This window comes from Meriones unguiculatus, chromosome 4 (genome assembly GCF_030254825.1).
Source record: "Meriones unguiculatus strain TT.TT164.6M chromosome 4, Bangor_MerUng_6.1, whole genome shotgun sequence".
NCBI classification, from domain to species: Eukaryota; Metazoa; Chordata; class Mammalia; order Rodentia; family Muridae; genus Meriones; species Meriones unguiculatus.
In genome coordinates this window covers 81,533,179-81,560,391 of record NC_083352.1, presented here as the reverse complement: position 1 = coordinate 81,560,391, position 27,213 = coordinate 81,533,179, and the positions used below count along the sequence as shown (strand labels likewise).

Below are 27,213 nucleotides of genomic sequence, written 5' to 3'. Positions count from 1 at the left end.
GTTGGGGTTTGAAGTGTGCACCAATATATCTGGCTTCTTTTTGTGTGGGTTCTGGGGTCATGCCGAGTTTCTCAAGTTGGCAGGGCAAGCACTTTACCCAGCTCTCTCCTCTGTGCTGGGGACCTGCTAAGCCCCATTACGGGCAGGAAATTTTGGGACGTATTGTGAATTTGGCCTTGAGAATTCTTCCATTGTGTTTGACAGTGTTCTAAATCTCTTCATTCTTGTACACCTTAAGATGCCATTTCCCTTCGTGGGAAGCCATTTCTGGAAGTAACCTCTTCATTCCAATCCAGCTTGGAGGCTCCATCTTCAATTTGCACATCACTGCATGCATGGATTTGTAAAAACTTGGGGTTGTGTATGGTGGTAACTCCCTGTAACCCCAGCACTCGAGTGGCTGAGCCAGGGCATCTTCAAGTTCAAGACCAGCCTGGGCTCTGTAGTGAGTTTGGGGTCAGCTTTGAAACATATTTTATTTTCTTGGTTTGTATGTGTGTGAAGGTGCAAGTGCCTCTGTGTGTACAGGTCCACGAGCAGGCCAGAGGAGTACATCGGGTATCTTGTTCTATCACTTATTACCTTAGCCCCTTGTGAAAGGATGTCTGGCTGAACCTGGAACCAAGGTGACCGCCACCAAGCTCTGCGTTCTTTTGTCTTCACCTCCATCCCCCACAGCACTGAGGTTACAGGCACATGCGGGGATATGCCCAGCATTTTACATGGATGCTGGGGATTTGAACTCAGGCCATCACACTTGCTCAGAAATAGTCTTCCCCACTGAGCCATCTTCCTAGCCCCCTAAACTCTCAATTACAAAAGTTAAAGATTTTGTGCATCTCTTCCCTTCCTTGAGTGTTGTAGGACTGGAACACCTGCCTTTCCTCCAAAGAATGTGACCTACTTACAGCTTCACTTGGGCATAGCCAAGATGTCCTGTCTCTGGATAGGTCAATGTTTCTGGAATGCTCAGGTTTTCCTACATGAAGCAATAATATTTGAGGCTCAGGAGAAGAGCAAATGGTGTTTTTATTTGTATGAGGCAGCGGTGATGCTGGCCCTGTGGCGTGGGTCTGCATCCCTGGCTGCTCAGGGGGCTGAAGCTGGACTGCAAGGTGAAGGCCGGCCCAAGGTACACAGTGAGTCCAAGCGCAGCCTAGGCTATGAAGTGAGTTCTAGGCCAGCCTGGGCAAATTAGCAGGGCTTTGTCTCATGAGAAGAAGGTCTATTGGACCAGAGATACAGCTCAACTATAGAATGCTCGCTTGTTAGTTGTGAGGCCCAAGTACAGCCCACAGTACTGTGAAAACAAGAACAAACAAGTGAAACCAAAACCCCAAACAAAGCAAAGATAAAAAGAAGCAGTTTGGTGTCTCTTACGCTTTTCTGTGGTTTGCAAGGGCATGGCAGTTCAAATGCTTAGTGAAATGGGAGAGATGAAGATGATAACTTGAGAAGAGGAAGAACCAAAAATCCTTCAGGAGTTGTTCAGGCTCTGCGGATCCTGGAAATATTCTAAAGGTCCCTCTAGAATGTAATTTTACATTCATTCTTTTAGTTTGCATGTGTGTGTGTGCGTGCTTGTGTGTGTGTGTCCGTTCTCTCCTTCCACCATGTGAATCCCAGGGACCACTCAGATGCTCAGGCTTAGAAGCCTTCACCCACTGAAACACCTCACCCACCTTAGAGAAATAATTTTGCCATATGGAAAATAGAGCCAGTCCTCTAATGAAATAACGAGGGGATGAAGGAATGATGACGTCTTTCTCTCCTTCTCCCCCATTCTCTTTGGAACAGGGAAAAGATGCCGTTCCACCATGTGACCGCTGGCTTGTTGTACAAGGGGAATTACCTCAACCGATCTCTGTCTGCAGGCAGTGACAGCGAACAGTTGGCTAACATCTCTGTGGAAGAACTGGATGGTAAGGAGCTACCTGGAGGGGGCTTGCCTGCCTCCTGAAGCCATTTTGGATAATTGGGAAGCAACTTGGGGTGTTTGGGAAGGCAATTTGACTATTGGGAAACCATTAGGTGTATTGGCAAGCCAAGAGTGTTTCTCATTGGTAGTTAGGGCTAAGTAGGGAGGGTTGGGAAAGAGTTCAGAGACAAACTTTTGTCTAAGTGACTTTGTTGTGTGGGATGAACCTTGTTGGCCTGAAAAAATTTATGATGACTATGGTTACCTTGGATACTGATTGGAGGATAAATTTGTTTTTCTTAAAAATCTGTTGTTGGAATCTTCTTGTGATGGCATATGCCTGTCACCACTCCACTGAGGCAGGGGAATGGAGAGTTGGTTAGCCAGTACTTCATGAGGGGAGGGGATAGGGCAAGGTCAGCATGGACTGTATAATGAGGTGCTGTCTCAAAACACCAAAAACAAAAGACATATTATGAATACAGTTGGCAGGGTCTTTGTAAGCAGGATTACCTTGTTTTCCTTATTGTCGTTTATAGAGGAGTACATCTGCAGGGCAGGCTTAGCCCTGTTTATTGCTGTCTCTTGACTTGGGGCCATGGTACTTTGAATGCTGCCCAAATAAGCATCATCTGGAAGCTTCGTCTAGGTGGGAACAGGCAGCAATTATCTTAATTGCCTCCGTTCTTGTGTAACACAGCACATCGCTGAGTGCCCGGGACAAGGGTTTAGGATGGAAATTTATCCTGGGCATACAGTGCCCAAATTTATGTTTAGGATGCTGGTCCATTGTATTTTGGATAAACCCACACTCTTATTAAAAAGAAAGAAAGAAAGGAAAGAAAGAAAGAAAGAAAGAAAGAAAGAAAGAAAGAAAGAAAGAAAGAAAGAAAGGAAGGAAGGAAGGAAGGAAGAAAGGAAGAAAGAAAGAAAGAAAGAAAAAAGAAAGAAAGAAAGAAAGAAAGAAAGAAAGAAAGAAAGAAAGAAAGGGAATAAGGACATCTAAACTAGAGAGTGAGGTTGATTCTGTTGATGACATTTGCTGAGACCAAAGCAGAACCAGTTTTCCTGGGTGTTTTCTTAATGCTGTGTTCTAGCAGTGCCATTTTACAATGCAAGCTTGAATTTTGCTTTGACAACAGAGAAGTTGCAACTACTCCGGATGGTGCACATCTTTGTTTTTAAGTGTCAGGTTCAGATCTGTGACGTTTTATGCGTGCATAAATTCCTCACTAGCACTTTCTTGGGCCAAGACAGCTACAATTGCCTGAGTGTGAGCAGGAAAGGAGGGAAATAAAGATGATAGACCATTGGTAGATTTTTTTTTCTCCTGTTATCTATCTTGTTTGCATGCTTATTGCGATGCTTGATTTTCATGCAGATGACCAATGAAGGGACTCATGGGCTGCTTCCATGGTCATGCTAGGGAAGGTTGAGAAAGGGGGGTATTATCAGGACTGTAGCTTAGGGTAGAGCAGTTGTGTAGCATGTAGAAGCTTCTGGGTTTGAGTTTCAATGCTACAGAGAGAACTAGACTGAGGAGAGGGAAGAGGGAGACAGAGACACGTACATACACCTCCCCCCTCCTGACAGGAACATCTGTTTACCTTATGATATCCGAACAGAGGCTGTTGGCCTGAGAGGTGAGTGATACCCTGGAACCTTGCCACTTCTCGGTGAAAGGACTTTTAGATGCACAACACAGAAGCAGAGGGAGAGCCCTGCTGTCTCCACGGCAAGCCCAGGCTTGTAAACACAACAGGATGACGCCATGCCTGGACAGTGTCTTAGTCCATCTGAACTGCTATAACAAAACACTATAGTGAGGTGGACCTATAACCATGGGAAATTATTGCTCGTTGCTTGGGAAGCTGGGAGTTTAATATCAAGATGATACCTGTATGCCTTCAGTGGTCAGAAAGATGGATTAATGCCCTCGGGCCTCTTTTAAAGGAATGCCATGCCACTCATGAGGGTTTTGTTTTCCTGATTACCTACCCCACTTTATTTTATAAGTAATATGGATTCTTTGTAGAAATTTGGGGAAATGCAATATTTAGAATGTAGGAAGTGTATTTAGGAGGCAAAGAGAAGCCCAATCTTTTCTCCCCGTTCTTGGAAGTTTATGACTGGAATGCGTCATTGTATGAGTATGGGGGAGATTTTTGCTTTTGGTTTTGTAGGACCCTGTGGTGATTTGAATCTAAAATGTTTCCCCACTAGCTCATTCTTTTAATTTTTTTCTTCCTCTCTCTTTTGTTAGATTAAATATTTCATTTTACTTTATAAAATAAAAATAATTATAAAGGAGCCTGAGTATATGACTCATTAGAGTTATATTATTTCCACCACCCTGCCCCATCTTTTACAGTTAATTCACCTATGCTTAACAAGCTTTTGTTTCGTAACTAGCCTTTAGATCTAATTGTTTGACTACATTTTCATAGACCCCATTTTCTGTTCCTGTTCACCATCTCTTTGGCTTAGGTCGTATTTAATTCTTGCAAATATATAAACACAACTAATTCTTGGTGAGTTGATGGGAGCAGAAGCAGATGTACTGGTGTGATGAATAATCCACTTAGCTAGAGGTGCATGTTCAGCAGCTTATCGGAAGGCTTTACAGAGACACGGGAGAACGTTGATAAATTTGCCACATTTGGTTGTTAAGAAGGTTAATAGGAGAAGTTGCCATGGCCTTGCCTTCTAGTAACTTTGAGTATTTACATGTGTATTTTATATTTTGAGATTTATTATATTTTATCTTTTAAGATTTATTCTATTTTTATTTCTCTCTGTGTGCATTCAAGCACTTGCCTATGTGTGTGCAGGTGTCTGTGAAGGTCAGAAGAGGGCACCAGATGTCCAAAGCTAGAGGTACAGGCTGTGAGCTGCCTAGTTTTGGTGCTGGGAACGAACCGTGGGTCCTCTGCAGGATCAGAAAGTGCTCTCCGTATTTTGTTATACAGCTATTTAAACGTACAGCTATTTAAACAGAGAATTAATCATAACACTGTTTTTTTTTTTTTTTTTCTTTTGGTGTTTGGATGGAGCTTGTGCACGCTGGGCATCCATGTACCTTTGTAGGCTCACGTTTTAAGTTTGTATTCTCCACCTGTAGTAATGTTTTGGGAGGATGTCGGACCTTAAGTGAGTGGAATCTGCTGGCAGAAGTAGGTCCCTAGGAGTAGCCCATTAAAGGTTTTCCACCTACTCGTTGCTGTTTTTCCATCTGCTTCATCCACCATGATGTGAATAGCCATACTCACCCACTCTGCTCCCACTGCCATGAGCTGAGCTGCTCCATCAAGCCTTTTCTACTGTGTGTACTGAAACCCTGCTGTAGGGACGCGAAGGCACAGTCCCCTAGCCTTAGTTGCATTAGGAACTTGGAGCATCCCACAGCAAGCACACATGGCCATGGGAACTGGACAATGCCACTTGTATGTTTGGGTAGTTGTTGTGTATGTATTTTGGGGTGATTATGAATGTGTGTGCATGCACACTTGGAAACCAGAAGACAAACTCAAGTGTTGCTCCTCAAGTGTTTTCTTGGGACCAGGTCTCTTATTGGACTGGAGCTCATCAAGTAGGCTAGGGGTCCTCATGTCTCTGCCTCCCCAGTGCAAGCCACCATGCCCTGTTTTTCTTTCACTTGATTCTGAGAATCAAATTTAGATTGCCATTCTTGTATAACAAGCATTTCATTTACTGAGATAATTCCCCAGCCACATTTGGGGTGACCTTTAAAGAGTCTGAGATTACTAATTGGGTGAACTTTGGAAGTCATCTACGATTTCAACTTTGTAAGCACCAACATTGGGCAGCTCACAACCTGTACCCCCAGATTCCAGGATGTGGATCCTTTTTCTCCCTCGTAACTATTCCCTTAATAATTAGATAATTTCTCAGAGACTTAGAGCAAGCAGAAACTCTCTTGCACTTAACCTGGACTTGTGCTATGGCAACTCTTTATGGCCCTAAAAGGCTGCTGGCTGGCTTCAGGCCCTTCTTCCCTGCTGTCTCCTATAGAGGCTCCTTGCTGAGGGCCCCCTCCACCCCCCTGCACCATTCTTGGGAAAGCTAGAAAACAAACAAGTGTACTGCTGTTTCAACCAGGCCTGGGCATCCTTAACTGGACCCGAGTGTACTTTTTTAGTAGAAACAGGAGCTGGCACGGGTTGTTAACTACCCTCCGAGTGCAGGTGGGGGGTCCCTGGTTGAGAGGAACCAGCACTTTATGACCTGAGGCTGCCTGGTGAAGATGATGTGTCTGTCCTTCAGGATGCTAATCCAGACTCTGCCTGCAGAAGGGCCATTTATTTTCTGATGGAAGAGTCATTCTTTCTTATTTATTTATTTTTCCAAGGTGAACACCGAGCTATGACTCTTCCTGCTTTATTGCAGGCATTCTGGGGCTCTGGGCATGACAGTGGAGATGTGCTCTGAGTTTAGAACAGACAGGCAGGGTCTGATCAACTAGCTAGCAGCATCGGTTTACATGGCTATAGACCAGATCTCGAGGAAGACACATTTCAGGGGCATTATGTAATTACTTTATTTGTGGGCTGCCTGGTGTGAGGGTTCTTCTACCCAGAGCTACTCATATATCCCGGAAGATAGGTGCCATGGCACCTGGGCTTGGTACGCTGGACGCTGAGAGTCATTACTGCAGCCTTTGTGAGCTGGCTGTGTCGGCATATTACTTTTCTATGGCTGTGAGCACAATAACTAAGAGAACAACCTGAAATAGGAAAGAATGATTTGGGTTCATGGTTTCAAGTGAAAGGCATCATGTCAGGGTAGGCACGGCAGAGCAGAACAGTTAACATCATGACATTCAGGAAGCATAGAGAGTGTAACCAGAAAGAACAGGGGTAATTAACTGTCAGGGACCTCCCTACAGTGACCTGCTGTGTTAGCCAGGTCCTGCCCTCTGAAGTTTCTAGAACCTTCCCGTAATGGTTAGTTTTAATTGTTGGCTCCTCACAACCCAAACTCACCTGGGAAGATGGCTTGAATGAGGGATAGTCTTCACTGAGTTGACCTATGGCCGTGTCTGTAGGGATTGCCTTAAGAAGTTAATTGATGTGGGAAGATCCAGCCCACTGTGGGTGACACCATTTTCTGGGCAGAGGATCCTTGCCTGTATAATTGGAGAAATTAATCTGAGCATAAGCATGCAGCTGAGCCTGTATGCATTCCTTTCTTTTTATTCTTTCTCTATACTCTTTTTGTTTGTTTGTTTTGTTTTTTCGAGGCAGGGTTTCTTTTTATAGCCTTGCCTGTCCTGACCCTATTGGTAGACCAGGTGACCTTGAACTCACAGAGATCCTCCTGCCTCTGCCTCGCCTAGTGCTGGGATTAAAGGCATGTGCCACCATGCCTGGCTTTTCTCTTTACTCTTAACTGTGGATGTGATGTGAGTAGCTATTTGAAGCTCCTTCCTTAACCCACAGTGATACACTGTAACTTGGACTTGTCAGGTAGAATGAACACCTTTCCCCCATAAGCTCTTTCTTGTCACAGTAACAGAAATGAAACAGTAGCTGGTACCAAGAATGGGGTCCTTGAAATTGGTACCAAGAGTGGGTTCGCTGATGCGACAGACTTTACTGTGAGGTTTTTATTCCATCAGCTGACCAAACATATAATAATGAATAATGAATATATAGTAATGAATAATAAGCTTTTTTTTTTTTTTTGCTACATTGCATATTCAAGACCACCTCCTCGTACTATGCCAGCTGCATCATCCTGCTTGTGAGTAGCCATGGAGACAGTTTCCCCTTCTAGTTGAAGATTGTCACCAGTGATAGAATGTCTTTGTTTCCAGGTTCTAGCCAAAAGGGTCCAGTCTATGAGTAGAGTGTGGGGCTCAAAAGAACCACCGACTACACGGGTCACCTTAAGCTACAGTTCCATCACGGGGAATTTCTCTTTAAACAAGTTCAGGAGAGAATAATGCACCACAGTGGCCAAATTGGAATTGGAAATTACTCAGCAAACTGGAAGCATGTGTTAATGGGGATACCTGCTCCCTCACTTGCTCCTGAGTAGTCAACCATTCTCATTTAGATGACTCTGCTTTGTGTTACTGTAGCAGAGTTTCTGGAGCTTTTTTGTTTTTGTTTTTGTTTTGTAGTTTTCAATGACACAGTCTTAGCTTTGGCTGGGATCCTAGTGAGGGCCTAGTGCTGCAGAGTGGCAGAAACACGTGGGACAGGGAGGGGTCACGTGGTAAAGTGGGAAACCAGAGAAAGACCTATCTTCTGAGATGTCTGTTGCATACATAATGTGTTATACAGGAGATTTTTGTTCTCAGTAATACTGATGTCATCTCTTTCTGGAAGGTGGTCCTGTCTGCTGGGTGGGGCTGAGGTCCCTATAGCCTCTCCCTACAGGGTGTCCACCTCCTTTCTTCTCCTTCCCTTCTTGTATTTCCTATCTCCATTGACTGTCAGCTATCCACTCAACACAAGAACAAGCTAGTTCACATTTCTTGCCTGGAGTTAACACTGTGTAGAACACAGCAACCTATGGTTGCAGTTAATCCTGGAGCTGTTTTCCCCACATGAGCTGCAGACATGGGTTGGGAAGGTGGTGGCCACTGGAAGCAGTTGCTGTCAACCAAGCTGGGTCTGCTTGATCTACTGACCTCTTTTGAGAAGTCACCACAAAGACCAGGATGCTGTCACAGTTAGTTTTTCATAATGATACAAATCTAGACACATCTGGGAAGAAGGAACCTAACTTGAAGAGTTGCCTCCATCGTATTGACCTGTGGGTCCACTGTCGGCGGAGCCATCCCAATGTAGGTGGGTCTGGGTTTTATCAGAAAGGTAACGGAGCAATTCACGGGGAGCAAACCAGGAAGCAGTGTTCCTCCACAGACTCTGCTTCAGTTCCTGCCCTGACTTCCCTAGATGGTGAACTGTATAAGCTAAGCAAATCCTTTCCTCTCCAGTTTGATTTTGGTTAGAGTGGCTTATCACAGCAACAGAAAGAAAACCAGAGTGTCTGGCTGACCAGCGAGCCCCAGGGATCCTCCTGTGTTTGCTGCCACAGTACTGACGTTATAGGCACATGCCTCCATGTGTAGCTTCTAAGTTCTGGAGATCAAACTCATGTCCTCATGCTTGCAAGGCAGGCACCTTTACTGACTAAACTTTCTTCTTTTCACCTGCCTAAATACCGACATAAAAATTAATGTTTGCATTTTCAAATTTATGGAGTCTAAAAATATAGTGAAAATAGAAGGAGTCAGTGTGTGTCTTTCACCTGATTTTTAAATATTTATTTTACTTTCAATTGTTTGTGTATGTTGGAGTCTTTGTATGGGTGTGCACACATGCGTACAGGTGCTCACGGAGTCCCTCCTGTAACTGGAATTACAGGTGGTTGTGAGCTGCCTGATTTGAATGCTGAGAACCAAACTCAGGTCCCCTGCAAGAGCAACAAGTGCTCTTAACCACTGAGTCTCTCTCGCCCCTTTCATCTAATTTTTAAGATTCAGAAGCACCTTTTCTCTGTATTCTCTTCTCTTAACACACACACACACACACACACACACACACACACACACACACACACTCGCTTACTCAGACTCACTCCTATCAGCTGAATGTGGGTGCAGTGGCCTATGCCTGTTATCCCACAGGAAACTGAGGCAGGCGGATCTCCTGGGCTACAGAGCGAGGCCGAGGCCACCCTGGGCAACTCACTGAGACATTGTCTCAGAATAGAAATCAGAAGGAAGCCCAGGGACTGCTCAACCTGGAGCCCTTGTCTAGAGTACAGATTCCAAACTCTGGGTTCAACCACACAATATGTAGGAATAAACTTAGGCTTATTTTTACTGTGTTCTATGTGTGTGTTTAGGGTAAGGGTTTGCACACATGCTAGGGGAAGGTATGGAGGACAAAGAGTAACTTGTGGGAGTAGATTCTCTCTTTCTTCCATGTGGATCCCAGGGATTGAACGCAGTCGTGAGGCTAGGCAGCAAGCGCCTCTAGCTGCCAAGCCATCTTACATATCTGTTTTCCTTTGTAGTTTTTGTTGTTATTGTAAAAAATCTAGAGGGTGACTGACCTTGTTCAAGGTCATCTAAGTAGCATTTGCTAGAACTGGGATCCAGTGTCACCTGGTTTCAGAGCCCTACCGCCTTTAAACACTTGTGCTCTGAATCCTCCTTCCTGCTGGATGAGGCCCTTTTGTGCCTTCCTTGCAACAGTCACGTTGCTGTCATACACATCACTGCCACCCTGGTGACACACAGGTGAACACTGGCTGATTAATCAAACTTTCAGTGGGTGGAGAGATATTTTTAAAGCTCAGGATGAACCTAGCATGCTCCTGACCAGGAGTAGAGCACTGTGGGCCATGATGGGCAGAGGATGGGCAGGAAGAAGCCTGGCTCCTCCACGCTGAACCATGATAGCACTCTCGTCCTGCTCAGCTGGCCTCATATTTTCTTAACAAGACAATTTTCCATTTTATTTCTCCCCTTCCTCCTTTCCTTTCCTTCCTTTCTTCCTTCCTTCCTTCCTTCCTTCCTTCCTTCCTTCCTTCCTTCCTTCCTTCCTTCCTTCCTTCCCTCCCTCCCTCCCTCCCTCCCTCCCTCTTTCTTTCTTTCTTTCTTTCTTTCTTTCTTTCTTTCTTTCTTTCTTTCTTTCTTTCTTTCTTTCTTTCTTCTTTCTTTCTTGTGATAGTAAGGATTATACCTGGACCTTCCTGCATGCTTTAAAAGTACTCTACCACTAATTCACACCCAAGCCATTCACTGGGGGATTCTAGGCCAGCACTCTATTACTGAGTCTATTACTGTTTTTGCTTATTACTTTGAAACAGGGTCTCACCCAGTTTCTCAGGCTGAGCTTGAATTCATGTTGTAGTGTAGGCTGTCCTTGAACTCATATCATAGTCCAGGCTATCCTTGAACTTATGATCTTCCTTCCTCAACCTCTTTATTAGGGTAGGATGACAGATTTGTTACCACTTTGCCTGGCTATCCTACCTCCATCTCTTAAAAGATTTATTTATTTTATGTATATGTGTGAGAGTTATGTATAAAATGAGTATTTTGCTGCATATATGTGTGTGTGTGTGTGTGTGTGTGTGTGTGTTACCTGCAGAAGTCAGAAGAAGGCCTGGAACCAGAGGTAAAAACAATTGTGAGCCACTGTGTATGTCTGGGAGCTGAACCTGGGTCCTTTGAAAGAGCAACATAGACCCTTAGCCACTGAGCCACACTCTTCTTTTGATGGTTGACTTAAGGAGCTTGCAGGCACCTTCTGCCTGCCTTTTTTGGGGACACTTGCCTCTAAAGAGAGTGTCTTAAGGGTCTAAGAGAGAGAATGTTGAAGAGAGATCTTAAGTAAATGCAAACATTCTTGCCATAAGACAAAAATGTGGCAGCTTTTCTCTGAGAGGTTGAAAGCTCACATGTCTCCATAAAAGGCACAAAATAATTCACATCTCCCCGGTGTGAGTGGGATGGCAGATTTGCTCCTGGGCTGTGAGTTGGCTTTAGAGACACTTTTTTTTCCTCTAGTGGAGCCTTCCTCTTGGAAGCTTGGCTTGCTCAGCCTTAGGGGAGGTATTTCGTGGAGAGTTGTGGAGTTTTGTTGTGGAGTTGTGGAGCAGAAGGCTGTGCTGGACAGGTGTTTTTGAGACAGGTTTTCTGATAGCCTTGGTTGTCCTGGACTCACTTTGTAGACCAGGCTGGCCTCGAACTCACAGCCATCTGTCTACCTCTGCCTCCTCGAGTGCTTTGATTACAGGCGTGTGCCACTACATCTGGCTGCTGTACAGTTTTATGTCAACTTGACACAAGCTAGAGTCACAAGCTAGAGAGGAGGAAGCCTCAGTTGAGAAAATGCCTCAGTGAGTCTGGGCTATAGGCAGATCTCCAGGGACTTTTCTTTATTAATGCTTGATGGGGAGGGCTACCATTGTGGGTAGTGCAGTCTCTGGGCTGGTGGTCCTGGGTTCTCTAAGAATGGAGACTGAGCAAGGCATAGGAAGCAAGCCAGTATGCAGCACCCCTCCATGGCCTCTGCATCAGCTCTTGCCCCCAGGTTCCTGTCCTGTTTAGTTCCTGTTGTGAGTTCCTTTGATGATGAACTGTGATGTGGAAGTTGAAGCCACATAAACCCTTTCCTTCTCAAGTTGCCTTTGGTCATGGTGTTTCACGGCACTAATAGAAAACTGAATTAAGACAAGGGCTGTCTCCGCGGTGCCCTGCTTCTAGGGCCGACTCTTTGGAAACATCTGCTGAAGACTCCTAGCTGTTTCCGGCATACCCTTTGAGCATGTGTCTTGTAGCTATGGCCAGGAAGGAGATCTGAGTATTCTCCCACACACTCTGACTTTCTTCATTTGTCATTGGTATTCTCCACACTTCTGAAAGTGATTGAGACATTTTATGATAAAAGAGGAAAATCATGAACCACGAAAGCTGTCAGCATAGAAATAGAAACAAAATTTCACACAGAAGCAAGGAGGAGGGAAAAAAAGTGACATTCTCCCAAACTTAGTAAGTTTACTGTGGGGGCTGGAGAGATAGGTGGCTCAGAGGTTATGAATGATTGCTGCTCCTGCCAATCTGTTCTTCTCCTAGCATCCAGGTCAGGTGGCTCACAAGCGCCTGCCACTCCAGCCTCAGAGGACCCAGCACCACCATCTTCTGGGCTCTGCAGGTACCCACATGCACCCGTGCATGCGTATATAAAAATAAAAATAAAATAAAATAAAAATAAAAACTAATCTATAAAAATAAGCTTATTGTGAAAGAGCCTTAACCTGAGGCTCCTCCAAACTTCCAGTGGGTGGAGATTAAAAAGGTTAATGTGAGTTACCTTCATCGAAAGATGGCCTTAAAGCTTTCTGTAACAAGAGTTTTCTCATCTGGGTTTTTACATAGATCTCTTTGGTAGTACAGCCAAAATGACAAATCTGAGGACATTTTGTATTGTCACTTCAGATACAGTAATGATGTTTTCTTTTTGTCTCACTCTTAAGTCTTTGAGGATTGTGTGTGTATGTGTGCACACACACACATATGTGTGCAGGTATGTGTTGAGGTGTACAAAGGTTGATGTCAGGTGTCTACTTCGATCATTCTCTACCTTACTTATTTATGTTATTCTTTGGGCATTTCATAAATAAAGTCAAAGGTTTTTTTTGTTTGGTTGGTTTTTGGTCTTTTGAGACAAGGTTACTCTGCGTACCTATGGCTGACCTGGAACTCACTTTGTAGGCCAGCTGACCTCAAACTCAGAGGTCTGCCTGCTTCTGCCTCTCCGGGGATGGGATTAAAGGTGAGTGCCATCATTCCCGGCTCAATACAAAGTATTTTAGTTACATCTACTCCCAATTCTTCTCAGACCCCACCCCCAACAAGTAGGCCTCCCAGCTGCTGCTGCTTTTTCTTCTTCTTCTTCTTCTTCTTCTTCTTCTTCTTCTTCTTCTTCTTCTTCTTCTTCTTCTTCTTCCTCTTCTTCTTCTTCTTTTTCTTCTTCTTCTTCTTCTTCTTCTTCTTCTTCTTCTTCTTCTTCTTCTTCTTCTTCTTCTTCTCCCCCTTCTCCTCCTTCTTCTCTTCCTCCCCACTCCTTCCCACTGAACCCAACTAGTGCTATCTTTATGTGTGTAGTGTAGAGGTTAGTCACTGGAGCATGGGTAACAAACTATGGATCACATTCCTGGAGCAAACTGACTTTCCCTCCCCTAGAAGCTGTCAGTTGCCAATGGCTCCTTAGCTGGGGTGAGAGCTTTTGTTCTTCTCCTCTATCCATGCTGGAGTGTTGCCTGGCTTCATCATGCACAGGCAACTTCAGCTGTTACGAGTTCATGAATGCGGCAGCTATAGTATATCCAGAGTGTGTTGTTTCTTTAGCAGTCTTCTTCATCTACTTTATTTTCAAGACAGGGCACCTCTCTGAACCGAGAGCTCACCAATTTTGTTAGATGGGTAGCCAATGAGCCCAAGGGATCTGCCCATCCATACTTTTCCAGTGCTGGGGTTACAGTCATGTGCTACCATGCCTGGCTTTATATGTGGATGCTAGGGTTCTGAATTCAGATCCTCACGCTTACATGGCAAGTACTTACTCACTGAACCATCTCCTCAGCCACAAATTCCTGAGCATATTAAAAAAATGTGTTTCCATTTAATGATGGTTTGCTGGAGGTGATTCTCAATGAGGGAAGAAGTATTCATTTTAGACCTCTAGATGCAGAGAAATAAGGATGTGTTGCAATTCAGAAAGCCTTCTCACCAAGTTAATTATTACTTTTATCTGTTTCTCCAGCTTTTATTTCTACGCCCCTGCTGCAGAGTGCTGGCAGGGTATGGATCTTGGTATATTAGCTTTCCATTACCATAACACAATATTTGAGACAGTTAACTTAAAAAGTTGAAAGGATGTTGCCAGAGATACGGCTTAGCAGTTAAGAGTACTTATTGCTTTTGTAGAGTATAGAAGTTCAGTTCCCGGCACCTACAGGGTAGCAAATAACCGTCCATAACTCCAGTTCCAGAGTACCTGTTACCCTCTTCAGGCCTCAGGGGTTAATGCATGTATGCGGTACACATGCATACATGCCGATCAGCTCACGGTGGCTGGGAAGCAAAACCGAGAAAGATGAAAGGGACCAGTATCCCATAATTCCTTTCAAGGTCACACTCCTGATAAGGTAAAACTTCCCAGCTCTTAGAGCTTCCCACCACCTTTCAGTAGACCAAGCTGAGGACCAAGCCTTCAGCACTTGGGCAAATGGGGACCACAATGAATTAAAACCACACTGCTTAACATGAATGCGAAAGCATTAACTTGGCTTGAGATAGCTGAAGAGAACATTATCAACTCGGATGAAGAGATGGCTGAGCTGTCGAGTTTCAGTGTGCAGAACCCACACCAGGAAGATCTGACACCCTCTTGTGGCCTCTATAGGCACCTGCATTTACCCCCCACGCTCCCACACTATAAAAGAACTTAGCAATTGTTTCTCATAGAATTACTTTTATATTATTTTCAGGGAAAGATTTCTTTTCACTGGAAATGCCTCCTCATCAATCTACTGAGGTCATTAAGCGCTCTATCTAACTAAATGAGTTAACCTGCTGAGTAGAATTGCTCAACATTATCCATCTGGATGCAGAAGGGGGTTTGCCAAAACCCGTCATTTTGATGTTGGCTTTGTTGGTACGGAGGTTTTTCTTCCCATACTAATTGGCTATCACTAGTTTCAACTGTTTTGGGACCAATCAAGGATGTAATGTTAGCAACATGCTTTAAGAGGGCTGGCTCACCCATCTCCGCTCTTTACACCACCACCTCAAGTCATTTAAAAGCAGGTGATAGGTTTGGATGGAGCCATTGACAGTGCATTTTTTTTCTATCAAGATGGTTATTTCAAATCTAGGTCTGTAATTTCAGTACTTGGGTGGTTGAGTTGATGTGTTTAAGGTCTGGGCTTCATTGTGAGACATTATGTGCAAAAATAGAAGAAGAAGAAGAAGAAGAAGAAGAAGAAGAAGAAGAAGAAGAAGAAGAAGAAGAAGAAGAAGAAGAAGAAGAAGAGGAAGAAGAGATAAGAGAAAACCCAATTCCTGTTGGATATAAGAACATTGGGTCCTCTGAGAGGTTTGTCTGAAGGGAGTTAGGTGTTGCTAATGATTCATTCTTTAATGAGGTAGGGATTTATTGATGAAGGTAGGCTATATAGCAGGCTTAGAGGCTTGGTGACCTTTGATAACATTTAGTGCTTAAGGGATTTTGATTTGTACTATGTGGCTCATAGCACAGATTTCTTAGCACAGCTATGTGAGTTACTAATATAAAACTGGCATGCAGCAAATGCCCAATAAGTATCAAAAGTAGGGTTGGGTACACCTGCCTAGAATTCCCCAGTAAGGGATTAGGGTGTGGCTTGAGCATTAAAGCATCTACCCAACATACAAAGTTTCCATCCCTAGTGCTTTATATATGTATGCATGCCCACACAATTTTCTCCCACTCCAGAACGATTTTGTTTCTTCTTCCTTCTCTTCCTGCTTCTTCTTCTCCTCTTTCCCCTCTTGCTTTTGTTCCTCTTATTCACATACTCTATTTTTCTTCCTTGTTTAGTTTTTGGAGGCAGACTCTCACTATAGAGCAAAGGCTGGCCTCTAACTCACTGTGTAACCGAAGTTAGCGTCAGGCTTGCGGTCCTTTTGCACCAGGCTCTGGGATTAAAGTGCTGAGATTACAGATGTACATCACCATGGAATGTCATTATTACATCATCATTGCGATACCATTACACAGGATTATCACTCCACATTAGAGCAAGTATTGGTTTTACAGGGAGAAGTGGAACATTACCCAGCATCCTATGCTAGTGTCCTGTCCAGACAGACCAACTTCAGCATGTTAAGGCCTTTAGTTAGAGGGGTTGTCATTGCATGAAAGGATCATTACAACCTGTCAGGATTGTCTGTCTTTTACCTCTGACTTCATGTGGACACTTTCCCTCTTCCAGAACTCCAGTCTTAGAAATTTGTTTTTGAAGAATGTCCTCACTGGCTTAAAGGATAAGAGTCTAAATTGCCAAAAGAAACCTGGGATTGGTGTTGCATACCTTGAACTCCAGAACTCAGGAGACTCAGGCCAAGAGTTGATGCCAATTCAGGCTATCCAGGGAGAACTTGTCTTGAAAAACCAATGGCTGAGAATGTAACTCAGTGCAAGAATTCTGGCCTAAGTTGCACAGTGCTATTGGTGAGATTCCTGGTCCCACCTAGATAAATAAAGAGCTAGCTGAAAGACTGAAGATGGGAAGAAAATTAATAGCACTACATCTGGAATGCACTGCTCCTACAGTTGGAATCAGGTTTCCTTAAGACTTTGGATTGGTGAGAGAAATATCTTTGGATGTCTGAAAATCAGATCTTCCAAGCCCTTAGCTGAGAATGTTTCTATCCCACAAAACTTGTTCCACATGGAGAGATTATGTGATGCTTTTTTCCCCCCTCTTAATTTATAATTTATTTTACGTTCATTGGTGTTTTGCTTGTGTGTATGTCTGTGGGAGGGTATCAGAAGCCTTGGAACTGGAGTTGCAGAAAGGTGTGAGGTGCCATGTGGGTGCTAGGGATAGAATCCTGGCCCTCTGGAAGAATAGTCAGTGTCCTTAACCACTGAGCCATCTCTTCAGCCCTACCATGATGCTTAGTTTTAACGTCAGCTTGTCCACAAATACAATCACCTGAGTATGGAGAGTCGAGGAAAGATTGTCCTGATTGCTTTAATTGAAGTGGGAAGATCCATCCCACAGGTGACTGGTACCTTCTGGTAGCCACTCAGACTAAATATATATATATATATATATATATATATATATATATATATATATATTTGTAGGCAAAAAGGTTACTGAAGAAGGAAGGTTATTTGCCTCTAGCCTGCTTGGCCTTTCTCCTCATGGCCACGTTGATTCACCTTGTTGCTGCTGCTGAATCCTTTGCTGACATCAGAGCCAGTGTACCCAGGCTTCCATCACTGAATAAGGACTAGCAAGCTCTCTAGGACCCTTGCGGGTTTTAGGCACCAGACGGGGACTGCTGAGGTATCCAGCCTGTGCGCTGAGCAACCACCAGCTTCTGGTCGTCTCCAGAGAGAGAAACACCCACTATAGGACTATTTTGTCACCTAAGGTACTGAGTCTCAAGAAATGAGCAAATCCCAGGTTCTCAGCCTCTCAGGGGTGAGACAATTATTGTTGCCATTTTAGTGTAAGCTGATTTAATAATAATAACAACAATAACTTTATTATTATTATTATTATTATTTACTGGTCTTAGAGAACCCTAATTCATACTAATTGTGATACCTGGAGTGATTTTGAAGGCACAGAATGAATGAATTTCTCTAGTGGGCTTAATGGTATTAAAGAGAAGTTTGGGCTCCCATAGACGGAGACTCCTATTCCAATTGAAGTAGTCTTGACAAGGCCAAACTTTACTCTTGATCAAGAGTGTGATACTCACAAAAGCAGGAGAGCAAACACAAGAACGGAGAGGTCATATGCTTCTTGTTCTAACTCAAGTGATAACTGTGTCTTTTTCCCATTGGCTGGAGTCTGACCTCACAGTCTTTCCCAGTTGGCTGATTTAAAGGTTCCCTGCGAAGGAAATGAAGGGAAGTGAGAAGGGCTCTGGCACTTATGTCACTGAAAGCAGTGGGATTAAAACATTTGCATGAAGGTCTTACAAGGTGGGGAGATAAAAAGATTTGAGTTCCTTGCCCTAAAAATGTTTTGGAGTGTTTGACAGAAAAGATAGTATTTACTGCTTCTTACAGTTTATCTGGATCTGGTTCTCCAGCTGGATGAAACCTAGAGTCACTAAGGACCCTCTTGTAGCTGGGGCGTAGCAGAAGTCCACGGTGTGAACTAGTAAAGACTTTATCAAGATAAATGCATTTGAGGCTTCTGGTTCACCTCTTGTGGAGAACAAGGAATTCAGTGGCTGTGTATAAAACCATTGAATATTTATAGGAAAATAATGATGCTGAGTTTTTAGCAGCTTTGAGCAAAGTGACAAGAGAAAAGAAACCAGTGGACTGATAAAAGTGACCAGCTCCAGATGCAGCCTAATCAATCTAGTGATCTCTATGTGTGCCCTGGAAGGAACTCTTCTCTTCAGCAGCCTTTGAGCTCAAGTTCTAGCAAACCAAATCCAAAAGCTCCTTATCTGAGTTCCAATGAAAAGTTGGTTCCCAGCCGTGGAGGGTGTGAGCAGTTAAAGTGAGGGCACTGGTTCGAGATGGACAGGATCCTATGATTTGGAATGGCCTCCTGATTGTTGTTTGCTTTTGCCCACTTGATATAAACTAAAGTTATCTGAGAGGAGGGAACCACAACTGAAAAAAAAAAAACATAGATAGGCCTGTGGACTGTTTTTTTAAAATAATGATTGATAGGAGAGGGCCTGTCCACTGTGGGTAGTACCATACCTAGGTGGGTGGTCCTGGGATGTATAAGAAAACAGGCTGAGAAAGTCATATGACGAGCAAGCCAGTAGGCAGTGTTTCTTGATGGCTTCTGCTTCAGCTCCTGCCTTCAGGTTCCTGCCTGGAGTTTCCACCTTCACTTCCCTTAGTAATGGAGTATGACCCAAAAATTATAAGATGAAATAAATCCCTTCTTTCCCATGTTGCTTTTGCTCACGGTGTTTTATCACAGTGATAGAAGCCTGTGGGTGGACCCTCAGGAAGTTGAGGGGTTCTGATGGGCTTATTCTGCCTGAGGAAATAGTCATCCTTGGCAGATGAGGCGTCCTCATCCCCTGCAGTGTTGCCTGTACTACCCTTGTCTTAATGAATAATTCTGCCTCATGGGTAGAGCAGGCAATGACTTTCCTTAAAGGAGATGCAATGTTGATCCCCATCAGGAACCGCCAACCATTGCCTCTAAACCTATAACTAGAATCAAGGCTTAGTGGGACCATAGAATTGTGGTCCAGAAGAAGCTGTGCTACAACCCTAAAAACTTGAGTTTTGAATTCACTTAAGCAGATGTCTGAGGAATATGAGTGGGGATGGGTTTCAAGCGTTTGTGCTAATGGTAGAGGGAACCGAAATTCAGACTGAATTTATCTATAAGGGCCTATTGATCAGTCTTTCTAGGTTTAGTATTGACATACACACAGTTCAAAAAGTACCAAGAGTTATTTGATTGGTTGGCTGGAGTATTTGTGAAAGGAAAGCCTACTGAAAAGGAGCTGAGATGCCTGATACACCCTGGCTTAGTGTGGATGGAGGAATTTTAAGGCTCAGGGAAATTGGCATGCTTGAGGGTTTGCTGTTTAAAATCTAATCCTGTACAACAGAATGACCTAGAAGACATGCCCTTTACGAATGCTATGAAATGGGAAATGAGAGAGTCACCAGCACATCTGAAGAGCTTTGGCATTGCTCGTCTTGCGCCAGACCTTAGGGTGGGAAATATGGCTGCTCAATTGGACAAATTAAATATTATGGGCTTAATTGAGCCCAGAGCAGCAGGGACCAGGTGGCAGCATTGAATGCCAAAGGAAAGGTGACCATATCCCAGACAAAGCAATATCCTTAATGACATGACTTGTATATAACTTTGGTAACTTTTAATTGACATAGCGTTCCCAAGAATGAAATAGATGAGCCTACTCAGTTTCCATTTTATCTGTATAAGCAAACAAAACAAAATAAAACAAAACAAAAAAATAACAAAACCAAAGCCGATAAAATCCAAAAACAAAACCAACCAAACAACAAACAACAAAAAACACCCCTCCCCCCTACAACAAATGAAAGAAAGGCTGTATCAGATCATAATCTCAGGGAATCATGGCCCATCTAACCATTTTCAAACTTCAGCCAGTCATAGATCCGGAAACTCTTGATTGAAGGAAGGCCATGTCCCCCTGAGGAAGGGCCGTGTTGTAACACCGAAGAACTTTATTGCTAGCCCTTTTCCCATCCTTCTCCCACAGGGACTGATGGCCTTTTATTAGAGTAACTGGATATTGTTACTGGAAAAAGAAACTATCAGAATTTCCTATTTGGTGCTGGTTCTGAATGGATCCTGATGCCAAGAGATTTTCTAAAACATCATAGCTCTCCACTTAAGGTTTTGGCTAAAGTCCAACTCACAGTGGATCCTCATACTCATCCTGTGGTTAATTTCCCAGATCCAGAATGTATAAAGTGTACAATAGGGATAGATATACATTTTGGTTCCCTGACCCATGGAAAGGCTATTATTGTTGGAAAGGCCAAATGGAAGCCATTGGAGCTGCTTCTACCACTGAAAATAATGACCAAAGCAATTTCATATCCTTGGAAGAATTACAGAAATTAGTTTCACCACCCAGGAACAGAAAGATGCAGGGCTGATGATTCCCACTACATCTCACTTTTACTTTCCCTTATTGCCTGCCCAGAAAACAGAGAGATCATGGTGAATGATGGCTGACTCTAACAGACTTGACCAAGTAGTGACTGATTGTGGCTGATGTACCAGGTGTGGTGTCCTTAACACGTCTCTTGGAACATGGTGTATTGATATTGACCTAGTGAATGCTTTCTATTGATGCCTGTTCATAAGGATCACTAGGAGCAACCTGCTTTCAGCCATCAAGCCCAGCAGCACACCTTTACAGTTCTACCTCAAGGGAATATTCGTTCTGCTGCTCTGCATCATAACTTAGTTTGACACAATCTTCATTGTTTGCCTCTTCCACAGTGTAACACGCTGGTATACTGTACTGACGATGTTATCCTCAATAGACCAAATGGATGAGATCTAGCAATCACTTTGGTCTCGACAAAGCATACAACATATTAGAAGTTGAGAAATAAACCTAAGGAAAATTTTATCTCAGTGAAATATTTAGGAGTCTAGTGGCACAGGGCACAGGAGAGTCCACGTAAGGGGAAGGATAAGTTGCCATACGTGGCCACTCCTACTACCAGGAAATAAGCACAATACTTAGTGGGTCTATTTGGATAGGTTGGTTTGGATATCAGCCTATCATCTATCTATCTATCTTCTATCTATCTGTCTGTCTGTCTGTCTGTCTATCTATCTATCTATCTATCTATCTATCTATCTATCTATCTATCTATGATACATCTATCATTTGTTTATTTAATTTTGAGACAGGGTCTCTTTAAGTTGCTCCAGCAAACCTTGAGCTCACTCTGTAGCAGAAGGAAGGCCTCAAACTTGTGATCCTCCTGCCTCACCCTTCACAATGTCTGGGATGACAGATGTGTACTGCCACACCCAGTTCAACATCAGTATTAATGGTTTGTTTCTTACACCAAAGTTTCACGGTGGTTGTGAGGAAAGTGGTTGTCTTGTTTTTCCCTAAAAAAACCTACTAAAATTAATTGTCCCAGAGTGGAGGGTAACACTGAACACGGGTTGCTAGCCCAGCTATAGGCATGGTTGTTAGGCGGTTACCAGTCAGAGCAGTCTCTGCTGTGTTCATTCCCAGTGAAACAGGCCTCAGGATGGGTTGCAGACCTGAGTCACCTGGAAGGTCCTCATGTCTGTGCTTTGGAGCGCGGCAGACAGGAGGTACTATGAAATTCTTGGCTCAGCACTTCTGTGTAAAAAAAAAAAAAAAAAAAAAAAAAGACCAAAAAGAATACCCAAGTCTTGATATCATCTGGTGTCCAGATTGGAGGAGCATCGAGGGAAAGGGGAGCCATGGAGTCAAACCTGAGAATCAGCATTTCCTACACCGGTGTGCTGTTCAATGTTTCAGCCACCATCTTTTGGGGCTGGAAAAAAATGAGTCAGAATTTCGGGTATGTGTTTGATCACAACTTTATGTTATTCCCTTCTAGACTCCCCAGGGTATTGAGTTATCTTTTGAGATGGGTGGGATGGAAATGCAAATTAGGAGAAATAATGTTTCAAATTTGAATCTCACTGAGTAAGTTTGGAGAGTGGGTAAGATAAGAACCTTGGTTCTTTGTACCCCATGGAACTTGGAATATTTTGTGTTTATGGTAGGGTTTTTTTTTTCTCTTGAGAATAAAAGCTATTCTTTTTTGTCTTTTTAAAAAAATGTATGGTGATTTGAATGAGAGTAGCCGCCTAGGCTTAGAAATTTTAATCCTTGGTCCCTATTTGATTCTGTTTTGGAAGGATTAAGAGGTATGGAGGGGATGTGCCTCTGTGGGTGGGCTTTGAGGTTTCAAAATTTCCTGTCATTCCCAGTTAGCTCTCTCTGCCTTGTGGTTGTATCTCAAGATATGAACTCTCAGATACGGCTCCAGTGTCACGCACACTGCCATGCTCCCTGCCAGGAAGGTCGTGGATTCTAACCCTCTGAAACTGTAAGCCCCAGATAAATACTTTCTTTTATAAGTTGCCTTGGCCATGGTGTCTTACCAGAGCAATATAAAAGCAACTAAGACATGCAGTGTGTGTGTAATTATGTAGGTCCACTGTTGACATCGGTGGTTCATTCTTAATTCTTCTTTCCATCTTTTGTATTAAGGCAAAGTCTCTCAATTAAATCCAGAGCTCACTGAAATGACTAGTCTAACTAGTGAGTTTTAGGAATCCCCTGTCTCTGCCTCCTCAGTGGCTGCTCTGCCCATTTTTCATTTATGTGGGTTTGAAGGATCCAAACTTCATTTTTCTCATTTGCACAGTGAACACTCCACTTACTGAGCAATCTCCCTCGCCATGTTCTTAAAGGGATTCAAATAATGCCTGTAATCCCAGCCTCATGGAGGCAGAGGCAGGTGTATCTCTCTGAGTTCAAGGCCAAACTGGTTTACAAAGCGAGCCCAGGACAGCCAAGGCTACACACAGAGAAACCCTGGGTCACAAAACCAAAAAACAAAAAACAAAAAAAACAAACAACAACAAAAAACCAACCCAAAAAGTGTGTGTGTGTGTGTGTGTGTGTGGCAGGGGGGATCAATACTCATTTCTTAGGGCTTGGATGTGGATGCCCCACAGGCTTATGTGTTTGAACACTTGGCCTCCAGCTGGTGTTTGGGATGTAGAGCTTTTAGGACATGGGGTGTCACTGGCAGGAAGAGTCACCAGGGGCACTTTGGAGGATGTTATTATTATTTCCTCCTTAGTTCCATTTCTTTCAAAAACTGTTTTATGTGTATGTATATGCATAAGTGTATGTGCATGTGTGTGTGGCTGAGTTTATATCTGTGGACCATTTGTGCAGTGCCCATAGAAGCCAGAAGAAGGTGCTGGACATCCTGGAGCTAGAGTTACAGATGGCTATGAGCAAAGTGATATGGATGCTGGGTGAAACCCTGGTCCTCTGCAACCCTGCTTTCTCCAACTTTCTTTCTCTCTATCTCTTTCTTTCTTTCTTTCTTTCTTTCTTTCTTTCTTTCTTTCTTTCTTTCTTTCTTTCTTTCTTTCTTCCTTCCTTCCTTCCTTCCTTCCTTCCTTCCTTTCTTTCTTTCTTTCTTTCTTTCTTATTTTTGTTTGTTTGCTTTTTTTTTTTAAGGCAGAGAGGCAGGGTCTCACTCTGTAACCTTTGCTGTCCCAGAACTCACCAGGTTGGCAAACTCATGGCAATCCTTTTGCCTCAGCCTTCAGAGTGGTGGGACTGGAGGCCTGAGCTCGCAGCTCTGGCAGGGTTGTCTGTCTTTTTTGACGTATAGAGGTGATAAAAACTGCTATTTCTTATGACACTAATAATGTCCCAGCGAGTGCTACAATCTCCAGATTTGCCCATCTCTCCAGTCCATTTGTCCTTAAAGAACATTTATTTAAAGAGGAAAGACTCCAGGGCACGTGCTAACGGCCCTGGGTTGATGTGAAGCTGATACCACAGCTCCAAGCTCATAAGCAGTCTCTCTGTTCTACTCCAAACCTGTCTCAGAGAAGAGTTTCCTTCTGAGCCCTTGATAACAGTTCTTGATTATAATATGTTTTGGGGGCACAAAAGCATTGCCTGCTCACAGAGAAACACATTTGTCTTCATCAAGGTGGTGATTCAATGTATGTGCTGGAGACAGGTACAGTCACTTGGAAGGCTGATATTTGGGGACAGTGGCTGATAGAGCCATAGTGAGAATGCATACATCACGTCATTCCTTCGTGGCCTGAACAAATTACCATTCAGAGACAGATCAAGTGTGAGGCTTGCTCACCATCCTGCGCTCTGCATCCTCCCCCAATCTGATCCAAATTCTAAGCAAACACACACATACCATCGAGAACATTTGCAGGGGCTAGAGGAGGCATCTGTAAAGTTGCCCATGGCCAGAAGCAAACTCAGGGGAAAATGTCATAGTAAGATTGCTATAATTAAGAATCTGTGGTAACATATTTGGTATAAGGAAGAAAGTTTATTGGGGAAGGGAGGAGGGGAAAGAGAGACTGGGGCTGCCATAGAGAGAAACAAAGAGACAGAGAGAGAGAGAGAGAGAGAGAGAGAGAGAGAGAGAGAGAGAGCAGGAGAGCAGTGATGGGTGGAGTCCTCTATATCTGGAGCCCACCTGGCTTGCACCTGGCGGTGGCAGGTGATGATGTCAGAGGTTGCTAGGCAACTTATCCTAACAAAGATTCTAGAACATGCGCACATACAGGGTAAGGAAGACAGCATGCCACCACGAAGACTGGGGGACATGTAGAGTGCTCTGGGTGGGCATGTCTACTTTTCTGCGGGGCAGTGTTACATAGTGGTCAGAACTACACAGGAGAGCTGAAACAGGGAATATCCCTATTACACAGTGGGAGCTGTTGCAGGCTGTGGTGCACACACACAAAATCACCAGTGGTTTCGTCCTCAAAAATGCTATCCCCATACTTTGAGATGGGGGTCTGTTACAGGCCTGAAGCTTTCTAAGCAGGCTGGCTGGAATCATACTCAGGTCCTCAGGCTTGCCTTGCATCTGTCCAACATCTTCAGACCCCGAACTGAATTTTGATACATATTAAAAATTGTATTCACTCTACAGGTTTTCATCACGCCCTGAAATATCTAAGCACTCTGTCTAGCTAATAAAAGTAAAAGTGACTATTGGATCAAGATACTGTCTCAAAGAATCCACCCCAGAGGGCAGTGTAAAGAAGAGCAGGAGGGATGGAAAGATGGTCTCAGAATAAAGGAACTGTGGCTCCCATTCCTCCCCAGCCCCAGGGGCCTTCTTTGAATCTATTTTTCAACTTGTAAGAACAGGTCAATAAAATTTACCCCATTAGAGGGAGAGGGAAAGTGAGAGCAAGTGAGAGAGAGAAAGAGCAAGTGTATGTGTGAGTGTGATGTAGGTACATACATCTAAGTATGGGTTGTGTGTATGTGTGGTGGCCAGAGAAGGCATTGGGTGTCCTCTTTTTTCACTCTCGGCCTCTTGTCCTCATTTATTTGAGGCAGGGTCTCTTGATGGAGTTGGAGTTTGTGTTTTCTGGCTGGCAAGGAAGCTGGCAAACCCCAGTGGTCCTCTCTGCACCTTACTCAGTGGTTACAAGAGTGCACGTGACCATGCTCAGCTTGGGCACTGGCATCTGAACTCACACTCATTCTTGTGCAGCAAGTTCTCTTAAACACTGGACCATGCCTCTAGCCCCTTTACTGTTTTGTTTTTTTTTTTTTTTTAAACAAAGAAACAAACAATGGTATATGTATTAGTTACTTTCTTTGTTGCCACAACAAAATGCCTGAAACAAAAGCAGTTTAAGGTAAGAAGGGTTTAGTTTGAAGGCATGGCAGCAGGCATGTGAGGCGGCTGGTCACAGTGTATCCACAGTCAGGAAGCCGGAGAGATGGATGCTGGTGCTCAGCTCACTTTCTCCCTTTCAATCAGTCCAAGACCGCAGCCTAGAGAGTGGTACCACCTATAGTTAAGGTGGGTCTTTCTAGCTCAGTTAAGTTAATCAAGATAACACCTGATAGGCATGCCCAGGGGCTCAGTTCATCTAAATAAGCCCTCACAGCCATGCCTAGTGGCTTGTCCCCTAGGTGAGTCTACGTTCTGTGGAGTTGACAGTCAGTATTACCCATCCCAGTATAATTCATCCCATCATTTGGACATCCATTCAGCAAATATGTATTTAATGATGACCGTGTTTCTTCTCACTTTTTAATATAATGGAGATAGCAGAAGGATCCCCATACCTGCTATGGCTTTGGCTCTTGTGGTAGGGTACACACAGCATAATATGTTTATTCATTTGCATAATAATGGATGGAATAGGCAGCTATCAATAAGATGGTTATTCATTTGCAGGATAATGGATGGAATTGGTGGCTATCATGTTAATCTAAGAAAGTCAGACTCAGAAAGCCATATCCCATGTTTTTGCTCATCTGTGGAATCAAAATTTTAAAAAATGACATGAAAGTAGAATGGACGCTGTTTAGGGAGAGCGAGGGACCACTGAAGAGGTGTAATGGTTAACTGTCAACTTACTGCAAACTTGAACTGCCTGGAAGAGAGTCTCCCTTACATTGGCTTGGCCAATGGGCATCTCCGTAAGGGATTGTCTTGATTGTTTATGTGGGAAGAACCAACCCATGGTGGGCCGCACCATTCCCTACTCAGAGGGTTTGTGAACTGTGAAACAGTGGAGAAATCTAGTTGAGAACAAGTAAGCAAGCAGTGTGTGTGAATGCATCCATTCCTCTCTGCTCTCAACTGTCAGTGTCGGTGACCAGCTGTCTTAAGCTCCTGCCTTGATTCCACTATTACCGTTACCTGGAATTGTAAGCAGGAAAAACTCCTTTCTGTCCTAATGTGCATTTTGTCAGGGTATTTTATCAAAGCAACCTA

At 43.7% G+C, this 27,213-nt stretch overlaps 1 protein-coding gene across 5 annotated transcripts in view; it reads left to right on the top strand.

The window, feature by feature from the left end:
* Caln1 (calneuron 1) overlaps positions 1 to 27,213 on the top strand; it is a 444,621-nt gene that overhangs the window by 129,313 nt on the left and 288,095 nt on the right. For all 5 annotated transcript variants that reach the window (XM_060382256.1, XM_060382257.1, XM_021657008.2 and 2 more), the window contains one exon: positions 1,798 to 1,922. In XM_060382256.1, the coding sequence (XP_060238239.1) occupies positions 1,798 to 1,922 (125 nt within the window). The remainder of the gene's footprint in view (positions 1 to 1,797; positions 1,923 to 27,213) is intronic.